General features: G+C 44.6%; 1 protein-coding gene across 1 annotated transcript; it reads right to left on the bottom strand.

Moving 5' to 3' along the window:
* Window positions 1-5,359: 5,359 nt before the first annotated feature.
* Window positions 5,360-25,792, bottom strand: LOC111980964 (protein phosphatase Slingshot homolog 1-like). Its single transcript, XM_024012054.2, has 15 exons — window positions 25,704-25,792; window positions 24,130-24,167; window positions 16,969-17,069; window positions 14,644-14,708; window positions 14,430-14,551; window positions 14,267-14,335; window positions 13,300-13,365; window positions 12,640-12,834; window positions 12,341-12,434; window positions 12,116-12,244; window positions 11,873-11,919; window positions 10,350-10,496; window positions 9,909-10,109; window positions 7,527-8,157; window positions 5,360-7,225 (listed from the first exon to the last, which is right to left on the bottom strand). The coding sequence occupies exons 1-15, from the start codon at window positions 25,773-25,775 to the stop codon at window positions 6,125-6,127; spliced, it is 3,078 nt and encodes a 1,025-aa protein (XP_023867822.1). The 5' UTR covers window positions 25,776-25,792; the 3' UTR covers window positions 5,360-6,124.
* Window positions 25,793-26,468: the final 676 nt, after the last annotated feature.

Consider the following 26,468-nt stretch of genomic DNA (forward strand, 5'->3'; position numbering starts at 1 on the left):
AGGTCTGACAACTTTTAACCTTCACCTATGTAAGTAACTGCCCAGTGTTTCAAGATTTCTATGAAATAAGAACTTATAATTACTTACGAGTGAAATAGTTTTTCTTAAAAAAAAATTGTAATTAAGAATGTTAAAGCTGCAATATTTAACKTTTTGGGCGACCCAACCAAATTCACATATGATCTGTCATTCTCATTTAAAACAAGTCTAAGAAGTGGTAGATCTGTTCTATGTGCGCAATTTCTATGCTTCTCGTTCTTAAGTTTAGTTTTTGCGTCTTTTGCTTTTGTACACCAGCTTCAAACAGCTGAAAATATATTTTTGATGATGGAAAATATATTTTACAGCAGTTTAGATGGTACAATGATTCTCTACACTTTACTTGCTTGTTTTGTCACAAACTGAAATTAGGAAAACTATTAAAATCTTTGCAACCAGGAAATGGCGGAGTGATTCCTGCCTAGTGCACCTTTAAAAAGCAGCTTCTCTGTGTTGTGGAATGGTGTGGGAGTATACTGGTCATTAAAAATGTTCATACAAGTAGTCCACTGATTGGCCAGCTCATCCTCCTCTAGACCCCTGAATGGCCAGCTCATCCGCCTCAGAGAGATTATATATTTTATGAGGAAATAGCTTTTTTTTTTTTAGACAGCCTGTTTGAGACACAGGTTTGAGGTTGGGTTTTTAAAGTGTTTTTTCTTGTCCTAAACCAAATTATGCTTTGGTATAGTACACATCAACAACATTATTTGGATATGAGTTAACAGAATGAGAACTTTTTAAAGTTAAATTAACTGCCCAGTGAAAATATAAGTAATCATGACCACCCACTGTGTATAACATACTGTATCACTTCACAAAGGGAATGAGTGGTTCAATTCATTTATTCTATTCTCACAATGTTGGTATGATGTTATTGCAACTAGGTAACATTAGAGTTCCTTCCGGCTTGTATCTAACGGGTTATTGAGATGGATGTGTGCAGGGGTCTTCTCATGGCAGCAGCTGGCAACTGTGGGAGGCATCTGTGACAACAGCCTCACCCAAATATCCCCCTCTTTGTTTCTCTATCATGCGAGGACACCGAGCATTTATGAGAGACGTGTGACTGCGAGAGAACAAACTATTAGCAACTCCTGAAAGTCCCAACATAAGCTGTTCTGAAAAAAAAAAAGTCCCAGGCCCTTATGGAAATAAGTGCCTAGTATGAAGCACCATTCAAAATAGCAAATAAGAGAACACATACCTTTGTGGCCAACTTCAGAACAGCCCATCGAGGTGCAAACATGGAGTTGAATATAGCTCAGAATCATCACGGCCATGGACAGATTGGATGGTTGAGTGTGTCCATACCTTTACCCAGGAGTTACATCATGACATAAATAACTGAGGCACATGCACCAAGTTGACTGACACGTGGATGCTAAAATGTGTCTGTCACTCAGAATATCATCAAATAATATGCTGCTCTGGTCACTTCCCCAGAGAATTGAGACTAACATTGCTCTTCTCATCTGTTTAACCCAAACCCAGGTCCAGTATTATCAACACATCACCTGACTAGCTTTACATTCCACCAAATACACTATTTTGTCTACTAAAAAAGGGCAACACTGAACCCACATACTACTTAACCTATGCATAAAGTCTGCATCTGTTATGTTACAGCATTTGCTTCCTGTCATCCGAGGTGCAGAGCAGAGGTAGGGAGGCACTCACCTGTCTGAGTTGTGAAAGCGGCAGGCCTGTCTAGCCTATTGGCCTGAAGGACTACTGAGTATTTTTGTTGGCGGGATCCTTCGTCCACTGTCAACAGTCTCCCATTCTCCTCCCTGCCCATCCCGTGATAGCACAATGACCTAATTTGACTAACTCAATAAATACACCAATGGTCTGTGTGCATGTATTTGCAATGCAAGTGTTACATGATGGATTGTCTCTCCGTTCAGTATGATCCATTACAGGCCAGAAAAGAGAGAATTATTTATTTCCATGATACACATTGACTGGACATCCTTAACAAAATGTAAAAATAAAAAAGGGCATCACACAACACAGCCACAAACAATAAGTCACCGCTTAAAAAAAAAWWWWWKTTACAAAAATCACTAAAGTTGATTATGTTTTAGGCGGTTTCACTCATTCATGCCTTGGCTTATATACAATAAGATGTTTTTGCAAGGGGTGAACATCAAGGAAAGATGGCAACTTGTACTCTTGACATGAACTACTGTAAGGATCCCCCTCTTCCTATGTCTCCATTTCTCTCAAAGCATTGACCAGTTAAAGGATTGTCAGTAAGGGCAGGTGAACCCTAAGATGCCTGGCAATGTAGATAAGACTTGGTTCTGTGCCTATTTGTCCAAATAAACCCCTCAGACTTTGGTTTCAATAATAGATCACCCAAGCAACTGATGAGCTTGACAAGCATATGCACGTGTGGGAGTGAGAGCTTGTGTGTGAACATGTGTACTTTGTGGGTTTGTGTGAGCAACAGGATTATTATTATGGGGCAGAGGGCAAGTGGCCTTTGACTCTGCAAAGCCTGCGATGCACCAAGTCAGAGATAAGGCCAGGGTTAAGCCTGCAATGTAGCTASGCCAGCCAGAGCTAAGGCCAGGGTTAAGGCACTTATGTAGAATTATAAAACACTCAAAAACAAATGATGCAAACAATCAAACCTAGTGCAGTAGCTTTAAGCATAGCATCAGTGGTGATGGAGCATTTGGTGAAGACGCTCATTTTGACAGCACTTAAATCCACCACACAGCCTACTGTTCACTGCTATGAGCATGGCCTAAAGCTGAGCACAACTGGCTAACCAAAGTATCATCACAGTATCATGAAATAAAAAGTTGAACTTATAGGATATTCTGTAAACTTTTATAACCCATTATGTCATAAATTACATCAAGCTTATAACAGCCACATGAAGGTAGTATAACAGTAGGCTTGAATAAAGCGCACCAAATGATCACGCCTAAATGGTGACCACACTAACCACAAGTGGTAGACTAGGCTGAACTGGATCACCATTCCATTCAAATAATTGTATTACCTGTGAGAGAATCTCTTTGATCATTGACAACCCACCAGTGAACACAGGGAAATTCATACAGTGCAATAACTCAAAAGCCACAAGGGCTGCGTTCAAACAGGTAACCCAATTCTGATCTCTTTTTTTACTAATTGGTCTTTCGACCAATCAAATTAGCTCTCAAAAATATCTGACGTGATTGGTCAATTCTGAACTGGGCTGCCTGTCTAAACACAGCCAGTGTTCATTGACCACAGAACCCAAGCCATTGGGTTGTGACTTGAACCTAAATTAAATTGCAAATTGCTTTGACCAGTACCTCGGAGTAACAAACACTAACAAAAGTTACTAATGTAACACATGCCGCGATATTCAGCTGATTAAGAGTGATTTTCATTTTCTTTGTTATCCCAACTCAGAGCAAACCAGTCTACATGATGTATAGTATAGACCATTGCATAAGTGACAATGACGTATAGTTCAAGGAGTAACAGTTATTTTGCACACAGACACCTTTCCCATCGCACTCATATTATAACCATGGTGGTAATAAAATCTATATAATTTGCATGCGCCTGCACACACACTGCCATCACACATTATCCTTGCACACTCATGCCAAATGCAGTAGTTATAACAGACAAAACACAACTTCAAAGCATAATAACACCCGTGTGGCAAATTAAGCTTAGGCTGGCCACAAAGAACTCAACCAAATGCATATTAGATTATATAATAAAAACATGTACAAATAAATAAGGAAGATAAGTTAATGTAACATTGGTGATACATGTGGGATGATGGCAGTGGCCCCAGTCATACTGTACTGCGGCTCTACAACAGCTTTGGAAGATGCTCATGTCTGCTGTAAACAAAACAATTCCTAGTGGCTAGTGATATTCTCTCTACAGACTGCCACAGAAACCAGAATTGTAACCCCTTTCTAAGCAACTATAGATAGTTGTCTGTTACAACGCCTCAGCTTGTTTTTGTCCCAACTTCCTAGTTTGGCTGATAGCGTTGCCATACGAATGGAAAAGGCTGAGAAAAGCTGCTTCTTTCCTTCTGCCACAAACAGCTCCAGCTAAATCACATTAGGCTTTGCTGCAGCCATCATAGACAGTGCTGGGACACTCCCAGGTCTGGCACTAAATGGGAGAGCAAAAACAAGCAGTTCAAACAGGCGTTCTGCTTCAATGTATAGCAACAACTCAGTGGTCACTTCATAGTACCAGGTTTGTGCCTGGGCCTTCAGAGTGTTGTCTTGTGTAGCTTATGCAGATCAACGGATTAGTATTTCTTAGCAGTACAAAGAAAGGTAGTCTAATGTTACTCTGTTGCTGTGGCACATTGATAGTTGAATAAGCCGGTTAACAAAGCCTCTACAGTGCAGTACCACAAAGGTGTGAACCAGAAGGGGAGCAGAGTATGTACTAGCATGTTGATGCCAAAACTAAACAGACAGAAAATCAACCTACTGTATTTGATTGCCTTGAGAGAGTGATGCAGGGACGATGGATAAAGGCATGGGGGGGGGGGGGGGGGGGGGGGAGGAGGTGGGGGGGGGGGGGGGGGGGGGGGCAGAGGATTATCAGTGCTACAGTAGATTAATGCAGTGTTGTAAAATCCAGTCCCAAAACCATTTGAACTCTTTCAGTTGCCCACAAATCCTATCAAACATGATGATGAGTTCTTAATCAGATCATTTAAGTACTGTACCTATTACCATTGCACAGAAGTGGTGAAAGTTCAGCTGTGGCAAAACTAAACCAAAGTGTATATGCTCCCTCTAAACTACCTCAAATATACAGAAATGAATCCAGAAGAGAATTTTAATATTTATTCTCTGTTTCTTCCAATCATCCATAGCATGTGTGATAAGTCCAGTCAGTCTACTGCTCTGCTCCCCATGAGGAAGCTCTAGTTGTGACAATGAGGACAGCTTGCGTAACTCTAGACCGTTATGAATGGACTTTTGACCACTTCAAGACATTATTACATTAAGTACGTCATTGGAGGAGAGCTGGCTGAGCCAGTCATTGAGGAGAGGCAAGCCAACAAAAACAGTATTGGACCAAAATAGTCTTGAGATGCTTGTGTTCTGACTGAGGTACCCTGCTTTGCTTGAAGAGGCAGGAAGCTGCTCATATGATAAAGTTGTTGTTTGGTGACACAAAAACAGCTTGTAACAAGGGAGGAATATACAGAAAATGAGGATTCAATCTTCAACAGTTAGTCTGCTCAGGGGCACATGAGATGCTCAGGGGCACATGAGACGCTGAATGAATCAAAACAGTTGCACACATTCATTGAGCTCCTTCAAGTGGATCTTCTCCAATAGCATCTCTTATTTGGATTGATAAACAGAGTACATGTACACTGACTGTACGAAACATTAGGAACACCTGCTCTTTCCATGACAAACTGACCAGCTGAAAGCTATGATCCCTTATTGATGTCACCTGTTAAATCCACTTCAAATCAGTGTAGATGAAGGGGAGGAGACAGGTTAAAGAAGGATTTTTAAGCCTTGAGACATGGATTGTGTATGTGTGCCATTCAGAGGGTGAATGGGCAAGACAAAAGATTCCCCTAAAAATTTAAAAAAACGTTTGGCTTTTTAGTTTGGCAGGGTATGGTAGTAGCTGGGTTTTTCACACAACAGTTTCCTGTGTGCATCAAAAATGGTCCACCACCCAAAGGACATCCAGCCAACTTAATACAACTGTGGGACGCATTGGAATCAACATGGGCCAGCATCCCTGTGGAATGTTTTTGACACCTTGTAGAGTCCATGCCCCATCGAATTGAGGCTGTTGAGGGCAAAAGGGGAAGGGGTGTCCAACTCAATATTWGGAAGGTGGTCTTAATGTTTTGTACACTCAGTCTATAATAGGAAATCTTTAGTTATTTCTTTCTTCCAGCCAACATGCTGCTAATATGTCTCAGGCATGTCTCCAGGACACCTGGCAAATTTCTCCCAGCTCCTTCAAACTGCTCTTACACGGTCAGGTGGTTTAGACACATGGAACCTGTCTGGAGGAGAGACACTGAAAACACAGTCAGCTCCAGGGGGTGGATGGGGGCTCAGAGCGCTGGGGGCACGGTGGAGAACAGCTGGGCCTGATCATCAGCCAGGTCTGAGAGGTCCTCGGTGGAGAAGGTGAGGCCTCCCAGTTTGGCCAGGGAGCTAGAGCGTTTGAGCAGGGAGGGGACGGTCAGGCCGGCCAGCCTCATGCGGGTCTCCATCTCCTGGGTGCGCGGCCTGACCAGGCCTGGGCGTCCCCCGCAGTTGCTGTGGAGGCTGACGCTGCTGAAGCTCCGGGTGAGGGTGGAGCCATGGGGGGAGGACACAGGGGTCCAAGTCTGGGTGGACCACTGGGGGTACGACACTGGGGTGGTGTTCATCTGGGGGTCTGCGGCTGTGACCACACAGCTGGTAGAAGGGATGTGGGTTTCAGAATGCACCCTTACATCCCCCTCCACCTCCATCTCCTCCACCGCCAAGCTCAGGTCCATCTGCTCAGACAGCCCAGCCCCTGAGAGTGGACCTTCCATGGCCAGTCCTGAGAGCCTCTCCAGCTGCTCCGCGCTCTGCCTCACCAGCCCCAGCCCCAGCCCTGTCCTCTGTAGCTGGGCCAGGGCCTCCTGCTCCTGCTCCTGCTGTGGCTCCACTCCACCACTAGGAGGGTCCAACTCCACCCCAGCAGGCTGCAACTCCACACCAGGAGGCTGACCCGCTGGCCTCTCCCCCTCCAAGCTGAGCTTCATAAACGTGAGCTCTGTGATGGCTCCAGTCCCCGCCTCCCTCCCTGGCTTTGGCTCCTGCTCTTCCTCCTCTTCCTCCTGCAGCTCGTCCATGTCCTCCGTCTCCAGGGAGCAGTGTCTGTCTCGGGGCAGCTCCTCGCAGCTCATCGGCGACACCAGCCGCTGGCGGTAGGCCTCYAGGCGGGCAATGGTGGTAGGGAGGGCACAGGGGGAGTGGGGGGTGGGAGTGTTGGTGAAGTGGGTGCCAGGGGGGTCTATGGAGATAGTGGGGACCACCCCGCAGTGGCGTGTGGGGTTAAGGCGGTGRTTGCGGCCTCCTGCTGGGCGCTCACAGCGCCGCCCYGGTGGCAGACGCAGGCAGTCTTTACAGGACTGGTAGGAGGGCTTCACTTTGTAAGGGTTTCCTGTGCTAGCACTGTCCTAAACAGAAGAAACAGAGAGAGGGAGGGAATGCATGGTCAGGGACAGAGAGAGTGACAGGGTAACGGACCAAGGACATGACCTGATTTAAGGTCTCGAAGCTAATAAAACAGATTATGGACACCTATAAGATGATGATCCCTTAAATGAAATGGGATCAAATAATGACAGAAATATTACCCTTACAGCATTACAATTAGAGACTTAATATCKCAAACCTAACCCCAAGCCAGTTCAAGTTAAAAGTAAGCAAACCAGCATAATTCTTATAGATACAGGTATTAATTACTGTCCCACTCACGTCGAAGGCAGCGGGGCAGCTGCGCTTGGCAGCCAGGCGGTTACTGTTGTTGGCGTTCTCGTTGTTGAAGCGGTTTACGTTGGCCTGATCCTTCCTCTCCTCGTCCTCCGTCACTCCATCTCCTCCTGCAGGTGTCCGGGCCAGGGCGGCCATCTCCGCCTCCTCCTTCTTCGCCTCCTCCTCATCCTCCTCCTCCACCGTGCTGAACTCCAGGCGTAGCCTCATGTCCTCCAGGGGCTCCAGGCGGCCCCCACAGGTCTGGGCGGCAGTGCCCTCCCCGGGCAAAGCCAGTTGGGCCATGGGGAAGCCCTCATCCTCCAGAAGGGCGTCCCTCTCCACATCCTCGATCTCGATGAACACCCTTTCCATGCCCAGCAGGGGAGGGCCGCGCACTGGGGTGGAGGGCTCGCTGTCCAGGGCCGTGTCCGACAGCCGTCTGAAGTAGTAATTGTAGTTGAGAGGGTCCAGGGCGTCCACCTCCAGGCCCCGGCAGGGGGAGGCACTGCAGCCCTCTCCCCCCCAGGCCTCATCCTCCACGGGGGTATCCTCTCCACCACAACACTGGCCAGACGCCTCATCTGGGATGTCCTCCCTTCCCTCAGGCCTCCACAGCTTGTTGTGGCGCTGTTTACTGGGGAACACATTATGGTTATTCTAACCCCATCACTATGTAGAGAGTACACTTTATACAGACAAAATTAGATGCTTATCCACTAATAAAACTTAAGGATCATTCAGTCACAATGACCTGCAGTCTATTTACTAACCTAATTATAAGCTAATAACCTTAGACTGCTTACCTTAGCTGACCCCCTCTAGACAACTACTGTGGTGAATTAACTGTCACGTTTGACCTGACCTCTAGGCAGCGAGTTAGGTTGAGCATAATGAGGTTAAATATCTCAGGGTCCTTGCTCCCTGTGATCCTTGGGACATCCCAACTCTGATGTTAACCCATTGAAGTTGAAATGAAGGTTAGGGTTAGGTCAGGATTATGGTTAGGATAGTGGTTAAGGTAAGCGGTAGGGACGTCTAGGGTTGCAAAGGGTTCGAAACTTTCCTATACATTTCCGGAAACTTTCTATGGGGAAGTTAAGCCCGGGAATTTTGGGGAATTTTGCTTAAATTCATCAAAAAGTTAGCTTATGAACATTTTGTGGGATGCACAAGGCAATTCTAGATCTTGTGGCATATTTTGGTTAAACTATCCCCAATTCAATGGAATTGCAACCCTCTGCATGCACAGTGCATTCTTCCATCACATGTACAGCTGATTCTCAAGAATGCACACTAATGAAATGCTATTGAGCCCACACTACTACACTGTCTGAGCCAAGGACTACATGCTTTCTGGTAAGTTTTGATTACAATACTGGGTGGGGTGAATATATTTTATATGACATACATGATTTTTTGTTACCTCTAAATAGTAGCCTACAGCAAAGTGTGTTTAAATCATGTCTAACTTGTTAACAATTTCTGCTTGCTAGTTTTTGCTACCATGTGGGTCTAAGCTTGCTTGAGCCTGCTAACTGAGGAGTGATAATTCACCTGTTTCCATACATGTTTCATTTGAAAACATTTATCTTAAAGGAGTTGTTTAATCTAACTGCTTAACTATTTATCTGTACATGGAATTGTATTTATTTAAAAAATATCTATTTTTTATTATCATCTTTACAGGAAAATGTCACAGGCACTATCTGATGTGTGGAGACATTTCACTGCAGCTAATGTAGACGAAACAGTGAGTGCTGTGAGTGCTGAAGGAACTTGTCTCTACTTCTATTTGAGGTGAAAATTATGAATCAGACACCTTATCAATAACAACAGCTCACGGTCCATCCTTCCTCCAGAAGTTTTTTTTGACTCAATGGAGGAACGTAGTCAGAGAAATGCTGATGAMTGTCTTGCTCGAGCTGTGTATGCAACTGGTTCACCTCTGATGCTCACAGGCAATGTGTTTTGGAAGAGATTTCTGAATGTTCTTCGCCGAGCATACACCCCTCCAACCAGACATGCTTTATCTAAAGTGGAGGAGTCCTGCCCTCACACCCATTGGCTGTGCTGCTCATGCATTGAATCTGCTCCTCAAGGACATCATGGCACAACAAATATGATATGGTAAATATATCCAATGCAAAAAAAACATCTACAATTAAAATGGTATTAATTTGGATATATTCCCATKGAAAGTTTCCACCTCCAAATATTCCCCAAAATGTGCAACCCTAGGGACGTCCCAAGGATAGCACTAACCAATACCTCATGACTGCAGTGGAGTAAGAATGAGTGGCAGATGCTCCTCATGTAGCACAGTTGGTTACATACCGGAGCAAACCTGCATATACCAGTACAGTACCCCAGTATASCCTGACTCACCTAGCRTCCAGGATGCCCTCGTACTCGGCCAGCTGCTTCATAAAGCCAGCATTGGGCCGAGCAATGCTCCTCTTCTGCTTCACAAAGTTGTAGGCCTTCTCCAGAGTCCAGCCATACTCCTTCATKGCATACGCTATGACCGTGGAGGCTGACCGGCTCACACCCATCTTACAGTGGACCAGACACTTAGACTGGTTCTTCCTGTGGGGCAATAATGTTTTACATTAAAACCCTGTTAATTTTGAAGAAGTCTAATCCAGAGTGACTAGGCTTTCCACATAGTTTTAGTGTATAAAATAACCCAGACACAGAGGAACTACCCACTACTTAAATCTACACTTCCTTTGTTGTTCTGCAGTAAATACTTCACATGCTGCAAGACGTGTTTTAGTTAGCTGTTCGAGAAGTAGGGTTTAGTTTGTTTGACAAGTAGGCACTCACTTCGCTCTGACGATGAAGTTGTAGGTCTCGTTCCAGTGGGCCAGCAGGTCTGTGGCCTCCTCATCAAACACCCGGATATTGTGGTAGGAGAACGTGCCCTGAAAGAAATTGTCTATTTCCCTGGTCACGTTGAGGATGTAGCCCACACTGCATCAAGAAGAAAAAAACATGTTTCAAGTTTGAATTTGTCATATGTACAGGATATACATGGTATACACAGGCCAATGAAAAGTGCTTACTGGCAGAGTCCTTCTCGATAATGCAACAACAATAATAAATAAATGTTGATGTGTATACCGAGTGTCTAAAACATTAATGACACCTTCCTAATATTAAGTTGCACCCCMTTTTGCCCTCAGAACATCCTCAATTCGTCAGGGCATGGATTCTACAAGGTGTCAAAAGTGTTCCACAGGGATGCTGGCCCATGTTGACTCCAATGCTTCCCACAGTTGTGTCAAGTGGCTGGATGTCTTTTGGGTGGTGTACCATATACAGTACCAGTCAAAAGTTTGGACACACCTACTCATTCCAGGATTTTTCTTTATTTTTATTGTTCTTGACACAAACCGATGTGCCTGCCTGGCACCTACTATCATACACTGTTCAAAGGCACTTACATCTTTTGTCATGCCCACTCACCCTCTGAATGGCACACATACACAATCCATGTCTCAATTGTCTCAAGGCTTAAAMATCCTTCTTTAACCCATCTCCTCCCCTTCATCTACACTGATTGAAGTGGATTTAACAGGTGACATCAATAAGGGATCATAGCTTTCATTAGATTCACCTGGTCAGTCTATGTCATGGAAATGTTTTGTACACTCAGTGTATATCTGTGTGTGTGGGAATGTGAGTGCATGTGTGCTAAGGTGCAGAGAATCAGTGCAGGTGGTAAATCCAGATCAAGTGTTCGGCAGTCTGATGGTATCAGAACTCATGCTCCAATACCGTCTGTCTGATGGTAAGGGAGTCAACAGCACRTGGCTGTGGTGTGTGGGGTCCTTGACGATGCTGTGGGCCTTCCTCAGGCACAGTTTCAAGTAGATGTCCTGGATGGCTGGGAGCACAGTCCCAGTGATGTACTAGACCGTCTTCACCACCCGCTGGAGGGCCTTGTGATAGTGGACGGAGCAATTCCCGTACCAGGCCATGATGCAACTTGGTCAGGATGCTCTCAATGGTGCAGTGGAAGTATTTGGAGAGGACCTGGTGTGRCATGCTGAATTTCTTCAGCTGCCGTAGGAAGTAGAGGCGCTGTTGCRCCCTCTTGACAAGAGTGGTTGCGTTCCAGTGGGGCAGTATCTCGTTCAGTGGTGCTATCCGTGTTCCAACAACCAAYATTTCTCTATTGGTAGGTCTTATGAAGGAGAGATGACCTGACATCTATTGTCCTTCATATGGGAATACAGAATAATACAACACTATGTTTGTGAGCCAGGGCTGATGGTTAGGGAGCAGGGGTGGTTAAGGAGACGTTCTAGTGAAATAGCTTTCGTGTTTGTGAGACGTCCACTCACCCACAGTCCCGTAGTTCCTCCAGATTGGAGGCATTCCACTCAGAGCCCTAGAGAAGACAAACACAGAATGAATATCAAGACAACTTACTCCGTCAGGTTACAAAGGTCAAACTAACTACACCAGGGTTACAGTAACAGAGTTGTGACAGTAGTTCAGAGGTTAGCGAGGAGGACTGTAGTTACTAGTTAGTGTTAGGGATACAAAGAGACAATTAGGATGTAAAGTTAGGGAAAGGTTCTCACCAGGTAGAGGTGGTCAAAGATGAGTGTGGCTTTGTCCATCTGACCCAGGATCAGCAGCATCTCATTGTCGAGGAACTCTTTGTACTCCTTCAGGTTACAGCTCATATGCTGCTCTAGCTCCACACGGATCTGAGAGGGGGAGGACAGGTTATACCATGCAGAGTTAATTTCCACAACAAACTGATCTGTGTGCCCGTACAAAGCCTGGTGAGTGGCGACACACACCTCCTTGGAAGTGACATTCTCCAGGTCCCGGAACATCATCATGCTGCGTAGTTTAGCTTTGATTGCACACTCTGTTCTCTCTCTCTCCGTTGGCCTGAATAACAACATATGTCAATATATCAATTCAATTATGAATGTAACCAACACATTTATCACTTTTGATTAAAACAAGAAAGGCCCGGTTTACCCTGATGGACATACATTACCAATCTCAGAAGGTACTGCAACTAGAATTTGAAATTAATCATAAGAAAAATGACTTAACTGAATCTTACGAAACCGGATGAKTCAGGTCTTACCGGTCGAGGAACATGGCAGGTGAGTCGGGCCGCGTGGTCTCCAGGTCGGTCATAGTGTTCCACTCGTTGATGCAGCTCTGCTCGGAGGTGATACAGCTCTCATAGAACCCCATCCACGTGAGGGCCATGCCCCCTGGGAAGTAGTTGTGCCTGCGAGACATATCGCTTGCCTTATGGAGGATCTGCAGGGCAGACCTGAAGCCACACAGGTAGAAGAAGCTCCCAGTCTTAATACAGGTTCTCAACAGCAACTATTCAGAAGCTATTCCACTTATCTGATTATAGAGTCAGTCTTTTAATCATTGATTTTTAATGACACAGGAAATTCAGAATATAYTTAAAGGCCTGTCAAACCCAGAGAAAATGATGAGTCTGCTGAGAATGAAAAGAAAAGTGCATGCACATTGTAATGATAGCGGCATCTATTGACCAGTAGATTGTGCATGGACAACTGGCAGCGGGTTCGGTATCAAAGTGTTACCAGCCTGAATAATTCATCTACTAGTTTGTTTTTCCACTCATTGATTGTTGATATTAAAATGGAACCAACATGGTAGAGTACAGTCACTGTATGGTTTCAGGGAATATAAAGGTCACCAGACAATTCTATTTTGAAGTACCCAAATACAGTATCAAATCCAAAAACAACCAGACACTTACCACATGGCCTGCACAGAAACAGGCTTGAAGACATGCGATCGTCCTCCTGTGGTCACACTAAATCCTCTGAGGAGAGAGATGAAGGATTAGAGAGAGGGGTCTGGGAGCACGAACAGGGGCTGAGCTACAAGGGTTTAGAGGACTATTCAGGACACATCCCAATGGAACATTCCTCCAGCACAGAGAGGGATGACTAACAGCTCAGCAAGAACTCATCTGCCACATGGAGAATTGAAAATGCCTGTAGTTGACTGGACTGCCCACTGGAGGGCAGAGCAACTCATTCTGTGTCAAAGGGATGGGCTGTTTGAACAGGCTAAACGATCAGAGGTACTTCATGGTCGACTGTATATGCAACTTAATGTCTGTGGGATGCACTGTGACACATACCATACCTTTGTGGAAAGTTTAATGTATATTTATGTGAGGGTATAGACTGAGTATACCAAACATTAGGAACACCTTCCTAATGCTGAGTTGCAGCMCACTAATTTTGTCCTCAGAACAGCCTCAATTTGTCGGGGCATGGACTCTGCAAGGTGTCGAAAGCATTCCACAGGGATGCTGACCCATGTTGACTCCAATGCTTCTCACAGTTGTGTCAAGTTGGCTGAATGTCCTTTGGGTGGTGGACCATTCTTCATACACATGGGAAACTGTTGAGCGTKAAAGATCAGCTGCATTGTAATTCTTGACACACAAACCGGTGTGCCTGGTACCTACTACCATGCCCCGTTCAAAAGGCACTCAAATCTTTTGTTTAGCCTATTCACCCTCTGAATGGCACAGATACACAATCCATGTCTCAAGGCTTAAAAAGTCTCCTCCACTACATCTACACTGAGTGAAGTGGATTTAACAGGTGACATCAATAAGGGATCATAGCTTTCACCTGGTCAGTCTGTCATGGAAAGAGCAGGTGTTCCTAATGTTTTGTATCCTCAGTATGTAGAAGAGTAGCACTTACCCATCGCCATCTAAATGAATCTTCGTATCGCTCCATARCGGTAGCACCATCCCGATAGAGCAGCTTTTACTGGGAATTATGCAACGGAATAGATTATTACTCTATGATAACAACAAACCATATTGTAGTGTAATACTGCTGGCTAAGGAGGAAAGACGGGTACCTGTCCTTATCGGTGAAGTCCATCCCTAGCAGGATATTCTCCTCTGTGTCCTGTCGACCACTGGTGTAGACCACAACCATGTACCGCACGCGGTCAGACCAACCGCTCTCCAACCGTACAGCCTGGGGAACAGGAAGAACAGGTTACACTGTGTAGCATTTGTTTGTCAATAAAGATGGATGGTAAGTACATCTGAGATGGGAATTTGACTCACCAGTTTAATGCGGTCCTCAGAGCGGAGGGTGTTAATCATAACCTGCAGATGTTGAGGTAAGTCACCTGGGAGAGAAGAGAACCGCATACCATAATCCAGATCAAGCAAGCCTCATAATCAGACATATTGCATAACTGTGTCCAGCTCTGCTATCCAGGCCCCTACTTAGACTGGTACCTCTGATTATGCCCACCTGCAGGGTGATCCAATACCAGCCACAACAACACGTCTGTATTGAAGTTACATCTCATGACAAGACGGGTAAATAAATGGGAATGGTGTACCATAACATCTAATCTCAAGTACAACCCTCAGCTAAACCCATACAAACATGCAGAAGCAGTCTGTCATACACGTAAACACACAGATAAATGGATGGCAGGTTAATCAGAGCTAAGCATTGACTTGAACGTCTGGTGATGTAATCAAGAAATCTGGAGTGATCCTCACATTGATCTTGTGAGTAACCTGCGTATCATAGGGGAGGGGAGGGGTGTGTTAGGACTCCAAATGAGGGGATAGCACTCCCCGATCTAACTAATCTCAACAACAACCCTGCTATAAGACATGCTGCATCACACACAGGCCTACCCGTACATATACACACACACACCAATGAGGTAACATCATATGTGCTGCAGGAGGGTTAGTCTAGCTTGGTGAGTTTATGTAACATCTTGATGGGAACAAAAAAAAAAAAATTCAAACAAGCAGGATCTATAAAGCCCCTTGTATGGTTTGTCTTCTCCCTTCGCCGGGTTACTAGGCAGGCTCTAGGGTCACACCTGGACCTACTTTGACAAACATATCAAAGCTAAAAGCAGACAAGTACCTGCCGAGGGCAGTCAATGGCCAGGTAATCCTTCAGTGAATATGTGTTGAACACAGGCTCAACCACAAAGGCCAAGCCAACCTCAGACAATATTACCTTGTCTTTAAATAGAACTATTGAACTTTAGCAGTGGCATTGTCACGGTTCACTGAACAAATCTAATAMMATTKTATTTGTCACATACACATGGTTAGCAGATGTTAATGCGAGTGTAGCGAAATGCTTGTGCTTCTAGTTCCGACTATGCAGTAATATCTAACAAGTAATCTAACCTAAAAATGTCACAATAACTACCTTATACACACAAGTGTAAAGGAATGAATAAGAATATGTACATAAAAATATATGAATGAGYGATGGCCGAATGGCATAGGCAAGATGCAGTAGATGGTATAGAGTACAGTATATACATATATTTACATTTAAGTCATTTAGCAGACGCTCTTATCCAGAGCGACTTACAAGTTGGTGCATTCACCTTATGATATCCAGTGGAACAACCACTTTACAATAGTGCATCTAGCGAGAGCATATGAGAAATATAGGGTATGTAAACATTATATAAAGTGCCATTGTTTAAAGTGTCTAGTGATACATTTATTACATCAATTGTTTTATTATTAAAGTGGCTAGAGATGAGTCAGTATGTTGGCAGCAGCCACTCGATGTTAGTGGTGGCTGTTTAACAGTCTGATGGCCTTGAGATAGAAGCTGTTTCAGTCTCTCAGTCCCCGCTTTCATGCACCTGTACTGACCTCGCCTTCTGGATGATAGCGGGGTGAACAGGCAGTGGCTCGGGTGGTTGTTGTCCTTGATGATCTTTATGGCCTTCCTGTGACATCGGGTGGTGTAGGTGTCCTGGAGAGCAGGTAGTTTGCCCCCGGTGATGCGTTGTGCAGACCTCACTACCCTCTGGAGAGCCTTACGGTTGTGGGCGGAGCAGTTGCCGTACCAGGTGGTGATACAGCCCGACAGGATGCTCTCGATTGTGCACCTGTAAAAGTTTGTGAGCGTTTTTGGTGACAAGCCAAATTTCTTCAGCCTCCTGAGGTTGAAGAGGCGCTGCTGCGCCTTCTTCACCACGCTGTCTGTGTGGGTGGACCATTTCAGTTTGTCCGTGATGTGTACGCCGAGGAACTTAAAACTTTCCACCCTCCCCACTACTGTCCCATTGACGTGGATAGGGGGCTGCTCCCTCTGCTGTTTCCTRAAGTCCACAATCATCTCCTGAGGTTATTATCCTGACACCACACTCCGAGGGCCCTCACCTCCTCCCTGTAGGCCGTCTCATCGTTGTTGGTAATCAAGCCTACCACTGTAGTGTCGTCTGCAAACTTGATGATTGAGTTGGAGGCATGCATGGCCACGCAGTCATGGGTGAACAGGGCCAATGAACAATGGGCCCAGTGTGTGTCAAGAGTATGTATTTACCTGCGTGTTTGTGGTGTGCCAGTGTGTTTACCTGCGTGTTTGTGGTGTGCCAGTGTGTTTACCTGCGTGTTTGTGGTGTGTAGGGGTCTTGGGTCCCTGTGCATTGGTGCCCTGTTGCAGGAAGAGGGCAGCTCCTTTGACCATGAAGAAGCTCTCGCTGAGGCTGAAACAGACAGACAGGGAAATAGGGTTTCTAGTGGTTTGATGTTGTAACACACAGGGGAAGCATTCATTAGAGAAGTGAAAGAAAGAGTACAGACTGTACTGGAAGTAGGCAACAGATCATCAGCATATCTGAATAGCATGTTGGACAAATCATTGTACTGCTTCAACAGCTTAAGCACCGTCTGTGGCACACTGCACTCCACAGTACCTATAGTAAGTAGCATGGCGTTCTACTCTAGAACAGAGAGGACATTTGAAATAGTCACTCCTTCTTACACCTGCTTGGTGTCTCTTCCCTGTTTTGTTGTGCTCCATTTAAGTAGATCCACAGATTAACAGTATGTCCRTTGTCACAAAACTACCCAGCCATAGCCTACTTTCCTTTCCATTATGTATTTAACAGACTATGCAATCACCAGTGYGTTCACTTCAGGGAGCCAAAACATTCATTGAAAATGATCATGTGGAATGTGGATGCCCTGCTGCAGACTCTCCTAAGGCTGATGTGGTTCAATTAACTGTCCAACCCACAGTATTCTTCTCACTTGTCAATGAGTGAGGTTGTTTTTGTCCAGGAATGGAGACAAATGACCTGGAGACGTAGAATGCGCATAATCAGAGAGCAGAGCTACAGTGGGAAGAGGCAGGGTGGGATGGCTGTTAATTGCTTTTCCAAAGTTTAGTGACTAGCAGGAAAGGATGTTCCCAAATTCATCAGGAAGTAAATGTGAGCAGATCTTTCCTTTATGAAATATTTCCCTCAGATATTAAACTGACAGAACGTGGTTAGGTCCCCTGACCTATCGTTGGGGCAGATAATTGAGCCCACCACTGAAATATTTCCTCTGCCTTTCTTCAGTCACCACCATCTATCCCTCCCTTCTCTGGCCAGGGATGGGCTCTGACTGCCCAAACCCCTGTGCTCGAGGCACTGACCACCCCCGGATAAAATATAGTTTTTCCTTGGACTTAGCAATGTCCAGGAAGAAAAGAGTTGGGTGTTTGCTGGCCACAACATTGACCAGGAGGAACAGAACTGGGCTTTGTTAACAGGCAGGCTGCCCTCTCGCTCTGCCACCACAAACAAAGCATGGTATGACAGTGGGTCCATCACAAGACCTTTTGTTTCTGCCCCGCTGTTACATAGCATTGTTCCTTTTCAGAATGTCCTGAAAAAGATGAGGGTGGCCTCGATCAAGAGGTCAGAGAGTTGGGTAGGGTACCATAACAGCTCATCTTCAGATGTCTGATGTACTGTAAATGGGATGAACTGAATAGCAGTAATCACAGATGGATGTATAGACTTAAAGAGAAAGCTTTATGGAAAACGCTCCAGCTACTGTTGATCCATCCATTACACCATTACTGAAAACAATCAGAGCATATCCCCATCTTTCTAAGGCTGAGTTTACACACAGTCCAATTCTGATAATTTTTTCAATTATTGGCAAAACAGCTGATCTGATTGGTTAAAAGGCCAATTAGTGGAAAAAKATCAGAATTAGGCTGCCTGTGTAAACTCACCTTAAGAACACTCAAGAATAAATAGACAGCCATAAAAACAATGCCCGTAAGCAATTCTAACAGTACGATCAAATGTAAGGTTAAAGTACAATTTGTATTGATGTATAAGAAAAAATAAGTTGTCAACCCTGGAAAAAACCCACAGAGCTATCCAAATAAATGACTAATGACTAATACAGAAAATGCAGGGTGCACACTTACAAGTTACAACCATTCAAACCATTGTCGCCATTGTGCTACCTCTTATCAAGATAGAAATGCCAGTRAGAGATTCACTCAAGGAGAGGCAATCCTGAGTGTGTGGAGGACTTACATTCGCCAGATCTCTCTCTGACTCAGGACTGCGTTCTTCACAAAGTGAGGCAGCATGGTAAGCATGGCTTCCTGTGAAGGCTCCACCACAAGATGCATCCTGATTCTGGATCTCTCCCTCAGTAGCTCTCTGGTGTCTACTGGCTTCCTCACAAAATCTCCTCCACCCTTATAGCTTCTTAGCACATCCATGTGCAAAAAATACATTCACAAGCATTTTGTGCCTCAAAAACGAATTTGTTTTCCAAAGTATAATAACTGATATAGCCCTGGGTTCCTTTTTTCCCTGTAAAAAGGTGCAGATTGGGTTCAATAGTCCGATGATGTATCCTGTCTTGGTCTGGTGCGTCCGTCTCCCCCTCCTGTCCGTCTGGGCTGTGAGGATCAGTCTTCAGACTTCTGCTGCGTCTGTTCAGCTCTGCCTCCTGCCTCAACTCCCGACCATCAGCAGCAGCTTATCTCCTCACAGCACGCGCTTGAGCAATCAGAACTCCTGACACAAAAGCACCATTCAAGCATATTTCACATTAGCTGGGTTGGGTGGCAGGGAATCTAGCTTGCTTCAGTCTACAAAGCACACGTCTGTAGAGTGAGTGGATGCTCTTTGACATGGAAGATCCCAGAGGATCTCTGATGAGCCACTTAGTCAAAGGAAACATGCTACTCATTGAGTGGCATATTCAACTTTGTATGAACCATAACTCCATCACAGAACACATATCCAATGCCAGTGTGAAGCAATTTACGCAAGCTGCTAGTTAGACACACACCAAGGACATCTTCCCTTTTGAAGTCTGCAAACACACCTCTCTCCTTGACTGTTGCATAACCCTGTCTGGTGCTTGAGCTTTCTGGCTGAGGCAGCCAGGGTACTGTGACAACCAAGGGCTGCTGGGGGGTAAATGTGGATCAGGTTTCTGCCTGACTGATACAGTATGGCCCTCAGAGAGGTAGACTTGCTGACATCACTGGGTCCTAGGGTCTGAGAGAGGACAAGATGAGCAGAGCTAATGTGGACTGGGCCACTTCCAATAATCAATGGTGTGACTGCTCCGCCCTGCAGCATTTCTCTGGTGACTATCCATCACTATCAAGTTAAATGTCTTTGCTTTAGCCTTTTAACAACAAAATATGTAATGGCACAAAACCACTAATATCAATMTTTTTTTCTGTGTGTTTTTACCTTCTCTCATCCTACATTTTCTGCAGGCAGAAGCAACTCTGAAGGAGGATTTTACATAATCAAAATTTCTCCCTATACCACCTTTCAAACGTTCCTCTATCTGCCTTGTACAACCAAGAAAGTAATCTACCTTATCAATGTTATAATCTCGACCCACCCTGTGTGTGTCATGTCTAGCGGATGGGGGAAACTTGTGTAAGGCTGAAACTCCCCTGGCCCAGCCAGGTTGGACTAGAGCATGTATTTCCAAACTGGGGTAAGTGCAATGCTTGTCAGGGGTACGCCAAATAAAAATGTGATTCACATTTTTTAAATTTGTATATTCTAACAGTCCATTTATATTTTCCAATGGGGCTATACATTTGGGTGAGTTTTTTTCCCCCCTCACCTGAGTAGCCTCGTTTCACTGCCAAAAATAAAATTAAACCATCTAGTGTTCAGCGAAATAACAACACAATGTCARATACAGGTAGCCTAGTCAAATAATTAACATCCAATCACATTAACCATGAAACTCTCACGGGAATTCCACTAACGGTCCGTATGTAGCCAAACGTAGCTGCTGCTGATGTTGGTATCTGTACTGATGGTGCAAAAGCAATGACAAGGAGACATAGTGGAGTGGTAACGCGCATGCAAGCAGTTGCTCCCGACGCCACTTGGGTACACTGCAGAATCCACCGAGAGGCTCTTGCTGCCAAGGGAATGCCTGACAGCTTGAAATACGTTATCTTTGTTAAAGCAAGGCCCCTGAACTCTCATGTATTTTCTGCATTATGCAATGATAGGGGCAGCGACCATGTCATGCTTTTACAACATACAGARAGAAGTGTGCTGGTTATCAAGGGGCAAAGTATTGACACGATTTTTTAAATTGAGAGACGAGCTTAAAGTTTTTACTGACCATCATTTTCTCTTGTCTGACCGCTTGCATGATGACGAGTTCTCACACGACTGGCCTATCTGGGTGATGTTTCTTCTCGCCTGAGTGATCTGAATCTAGGATTACAGGGACTCGCCGTAACTATATTCAATGTGCGGGACAAAATTGAGGCTAGGATTAAGAAGTTGGAGCATTTCTCTGTCTGCATTAACAAGGACAACACAGGTCTTTCCATCATTGTATGATTTTTTGTGTGCAAATGAACTCAAGCTTACRGGCAATATCAAATGTGATATAGCGAAGCACCTGAGTGAGTTGGGTACGCAATTAGGCAGGTAGTTTCCCGAAACCGATGACACAAACAACTGGATTCGTTATCCCTTTCATGCCCTGCCTCTAGTCCACTTACTGATATCTGAACGAGAACCTCATCGAAATTGCAACAAGCGGTTCTGTGAAAATTGAATTTAATCAGAAGCCACTGCCAGATTTCTGGATTGGGCTGCGCTCAGAGTATCCTGCCTTGGCAAATCGCGCTGTTAAGACACAGATGCCCTTTGCAACCACGCACCTATGTGAGAGTGGATTCTCGGCCCTCACTAGCATGAAAACTAAATACAGGCAGAGACTGTGTGTGGAAAATGATTTAAGACAGACTCTCTCCAACACAACATTGCAGAGTTATGTGCATCCTTTCAAGCAAACCCTTCTCATTAACCTGTGGTGAGTTATTCACAATTTGCGATTAACAAATATAGTTTTATATGTAAGATGGTTAAATAAAGAGCTAAATTATTTATTATTATTATTATTATTTGTGCCCTGGTCCTATAAATAAGAGCTCTTTGTCACTTCCCACGAGCCAGGTTGTGACAAAAACTCACACTCATTCATATGTTTAATAAATGGATTGTATAGTGTGTGTGGCAGGCTTAAAATGTCAAAAAAACATTTGAGAGTGCGCTGACATTGGTGCTTAGAAGGGGTASGCAGCTGGAGGTTGAATGTTTGAAGGGGACCGGGACTATAAAAAGTTTGGGAACCACTGGACTAGAGAACTGAGTGTCCAGCCAACACTAGGCCTACTACAACAGCAAGGCCAAAAAGGTCTTAACAAAACTAGCCCCGGCACAACAACACCATGACATCACATCCTTCTGTAGCTGAGTAGAGGATTCCACCTATGCTATTCACTCCCAGCTCTGCAATACAGCTGGCTAGTGTTTCTGATTTGATGGAATGTATAATGGTGGTTAATGGGAATGGTAACTCTGAGTGTTGGACCATTATCACTGTTATTACCCTTGATACAACTAGGCCTACATCTCAGTGTTTAAGGGTCCCCAGATGGAGACATTCTTTGTGAACTGTAATGGACTGCAATGGTGTGAGATGTTCCATCTCTTTTGCAAGCGCTCATTAAGGTGTGGGCCTATTTATTGAATACTAGTATTACATTATTCATATTTATCTACAATGTGTGTAATTCTGCACCAGTGTCCATGTTATTTCTTCAGGACATTCCTGGGTGCTTCCTACTGTAACCCAGTCCTGGAATTCCCACTGACACCAGGACCAGGGGTCAATATCCATAGGCCTTGGGAAACTCAGATTTCCTGGTCAAAGAAATGTATACCAATCCCTCCCCCAGATGGAGCACAACAGATTGTTACTATACATTACTGTATCACCTAATGCATGTGCATGCACGGCTTCTCAGGGAAATACATGGCCAAAAGTATATGGACACCTGCTCGTCGAACATCTCATTCCAAAATCATGGGCATTAATATGGAGTTGGTCCCCCATTTGCTGATATAACAGCTTCAACTCTTCTGGGAAGACTTTCCACTAGATGTTGGAAAATTGAATGGAAGCAAGTCCTCACAGCAGACATAAGAGCATTAGTCATGTCGGGCACTGATGTTGGGCGATTAGGCCTGGCTCGTAGTCAGCGTTCCAATTCATCCCAAAGKTGTTTGATGGGGTTGAGGTCAGGGCTCTGTGSAGGTCAGTCAAGTTCTTCCACACCAATCTCGACAAACCATTTCTGTATGGACCTCGCTTTGTGCAAGGGGGCATTGTCATGCTGAAACAGGAAAGGGCCTTCCCCAAACTGTTACCACAAAGTTGGAAGCACAGAATTGTATAGAATGTCATTGTATGCTGTAGCGTTAAGMTTTCCCTTCACTGGAACGAAGGGGCCTAGCCCAAACAATGAAAAACAGCCCCAGACCATTATTCCTCCACCAAACTTTACAGTTGGCACTATGCATTTGGGCAGGTAGCGTTCTCCTGGCATCAGCCAAACCTAGATTTGTCCGTCGGACTGCCAGATGGTGAAGTGTGATTCATCACTACAGAGAACACATTTCCACTGCTCCAGAGTCCAATGGCGGCCAGCTTTACACCACTCCAGCAGACGCTTGGCATTGCGCATTGGCGATCTTAGGCTTGTGTGCGGCTGCTCGGCTATGGAAACCCATTTCATGAAGCTCCCAACGAACAGTTCTTGCGCTGATGTTTCTTCCAAACGGTAGTTTGGAACTCGGTAGTGAGTGTTMCAATCGAGGACAGACAATTTTTACGYGCTAAGCACTTCAGCATTCCCGTTCTGTGAGCTTGTGTGGCCTACCATTTCACGGCTGAGCTGTTGTTGCTCCTAGACTTTTCCACTTCACAATAACAGCACTTACAGTTGACAGGGGCAGCTCTAACAGGGTAGAAATTTGACAAACTGACTTGTTGGAAAGCTGGTGTTCTATGACGGTGCCACGTTGAAAGTAACTGAGCTCTTCAGTAAGGTCATTCAACTGCTAATGTTTGTCTATGGAGATTGCATGGTTGTGTGCTCGATTTTATACACCTGTCAGCAACGGGTGTGCCTGAAATAGCCAAATCCACTAATTTGAAGGGGTATCCACATACTTTTGGCCATGTAGTGTATAATAGCTGACATTCGACCCCCAATATGTAGCTGGACATAGAGGCCTGCAGTAATTTAGCCAGGCACCTAGGGAGGGCAACAATGTTTTCCATATAGATCACGTCACCATAATGCAAGAGTTCTTTGAAAACAAACAAACTACTTTTTCTAGATTCAAATATATGTTTGTTMGTTTTTTTAGGGAGAAAATGGGGGATGGAGAGGCTTACCTCTGATTTGCTCTCCGGTCATCATCACGCCCTAATTCCTGCAAGAGAAAGACAGAAATGTTACATACACTGTAGGCCCACTAGAAACCCTTCCATCAAGGCTGTGCAGACAGTACAGTAGCATGCATTGCGCAACAGCAGCACATGACCCGTATCCCCTGCTATGTCCTTCCATGCTCCCCTTGCTACCATACCTAATCACAATGTCACAGTACAATGACTGGTGGAGACAGAGAGATTCCTTTCATTTAGAGTTATGGGTATATAGACCACCACTAAGTGATGCTCTTGATCTACGTGGACAAGTAACTAAATATATGCTAGACATTGGGCCTTTGTACCAGTAGCAATGCTGTAACTCCCTGAGGACAGAGTGGTTGAGGTTGTTTGTTGCATTAGGAGATCTGCATAAAGCTCTCTCTCTCTGCGTTTCATGACAGGTTACAGTGTCGAAAAGAGCACATAGGCCTAGACTGCGCTTGATCTGTGGATCTGATGTCAAAGAGGCTATTTAATACCACAGCTCAAACTCAGTCACAATTGTAATCTAGATACTTTCAGATATAAAAGAGGTATACAGACTTATATACCGTAGGTAACCAACTCGGTATGAAATCATTTCTGCAGCAATATCTTTAATGATGTAATTAGTATGACATCATTTCTGCAGCACACAGCCATGTGTGTGTGTGTGTGTGCACGCGCCTGCCTCCATGGAATTCAAGCCATGATGGATTAATTCGCTTTTGAAAGTCATCATGTGCTTTATTAGTAAGATCAGAGTGATGAGTGATGTACCAGTGTTTAAACTGAATTTATGGGACATGAAGGAGATGCTTTACGTTAGGTTTTAAAACGTGTAATACACTTGCATTTAATATAGAATACAGTGTATCAGCGCTCTCTACTGGCCATACCATGTCACTATCTATGATCTCATATGTTTTGAAATATAARCTCACACCTGCCACAGTAGTATTTTGACAGTGATTGAAACGAGCGGGTACCAACAGCAACATCCCTGACTCAGTAGTGATGTAATGGTGTACATAACTAGGCAAGTAGCTGCACAATACTGATGAATCTCACTCTATAGTCTCTTCCATATGCAAGCTGAAGCAAGGAATTTAAACAAATGTCATGACTTAAAAATCTAAGCAAAATCCTGAAATAATGCTTTCATTAAATTGCCTTGCAGTATAAAACACATATTTGTCTTTAAATCACAAAAACTGAAGGCAGAAATAAAATGCTGCCATATACAATTAATGCATTGTTCTGGTAACTAAATCACCGGCTCAGATTTTGTTTAGAAGCTAATAGCGCGGGGCTGGACTACTTCACCATTCTAAACGGATGGATTCCATAAAGCCTATTAAATGATGTCCATACAAAACAGTCTTGCCGTGTTACATAAAATATGTCACTAAATTGCAAAAAAATTATATTGACAACTGAAAACGTCCTCTGCAATGCTGGGCCTAGTGGATGAGGGACGTGAACATCGGGCGCATCCCCGGCGTTTCCTCCACCGCGCTGCCTACGTAGAGAACAACTCCCGCAGTTTCACTTACCTCCCCCGCGTTGGTGCTGGCGGTGGATGCTGCGCTCGGGGTGGGAGAGCGCTGTAGGGTTACCAGGGCCATGGCTGGCTACTGCTACGGAGAGGAGACCTTTGAATGGGGGGAAGGAAGGCGCGTTGCTCTGGGCCAAGATGCGCCTAGATTGACCCTGTGCAGCACAGGAGAAAACGCTCAGGATCGCATTAAATCTTTCTTGCCTCTGATTTCACCATCCTGATAAACCCATCACCGGCTTCTGACTCGTCCATCCTTCACAGTTCGTTTTAGAATAGTCATTTGTAAATAGTTGTAAAGGCAAGTATGCAATTTTGTCCATCTGTGTCATATACCATTTATCGTGCAGACAAACAAAACACATCGCAGCCAGGTTGCATGCAGAGCATAAATGACAAGCGCTTCTGTTCTGACACTTTGCCGGATGCTATGATTGGGTGCTTCGGTTTGCGTGCGCGCTATCATTGGGCCAATGTGGTCAAGGTGCTATCAKTGGGCCAATGTCGTCAAGGTGCTATCATTGGGCCAATGTCGTCAAGGTGACTCTGGCCAGACTAGAGACTACTACACTCAACGGAAACCAAAGGCTACTTATCATGAAATGTATTCATGTGAATATTATTTGCAAACAGATTTAAGCAAGGAACATTAGTACACAAATCTTAGAACTCATATTGCACATACACAGATATGCACCCATTGTATTGCTATAATGAAAATGATGTGGAGGAATTCATTATTGCCATCTACATTCTCTTAAAT

This window comes from Salvelinus sp. IW2-2015, linkage group LG20 (genome assembly GCF_002910315.2).
Source record: "Salvelinus sp. IW2-2015 linkage group LG20, ASM291031v2, whole genome shotgun sequence".
NCBI classification, from domain to species: domain Eukaryota; kingdom Metazoa; phylum Chordata; class Actinopteri; order Salmoniformes; family Salmonidae; genus Salvelinus; species Salvelinus sp. IW2-2015.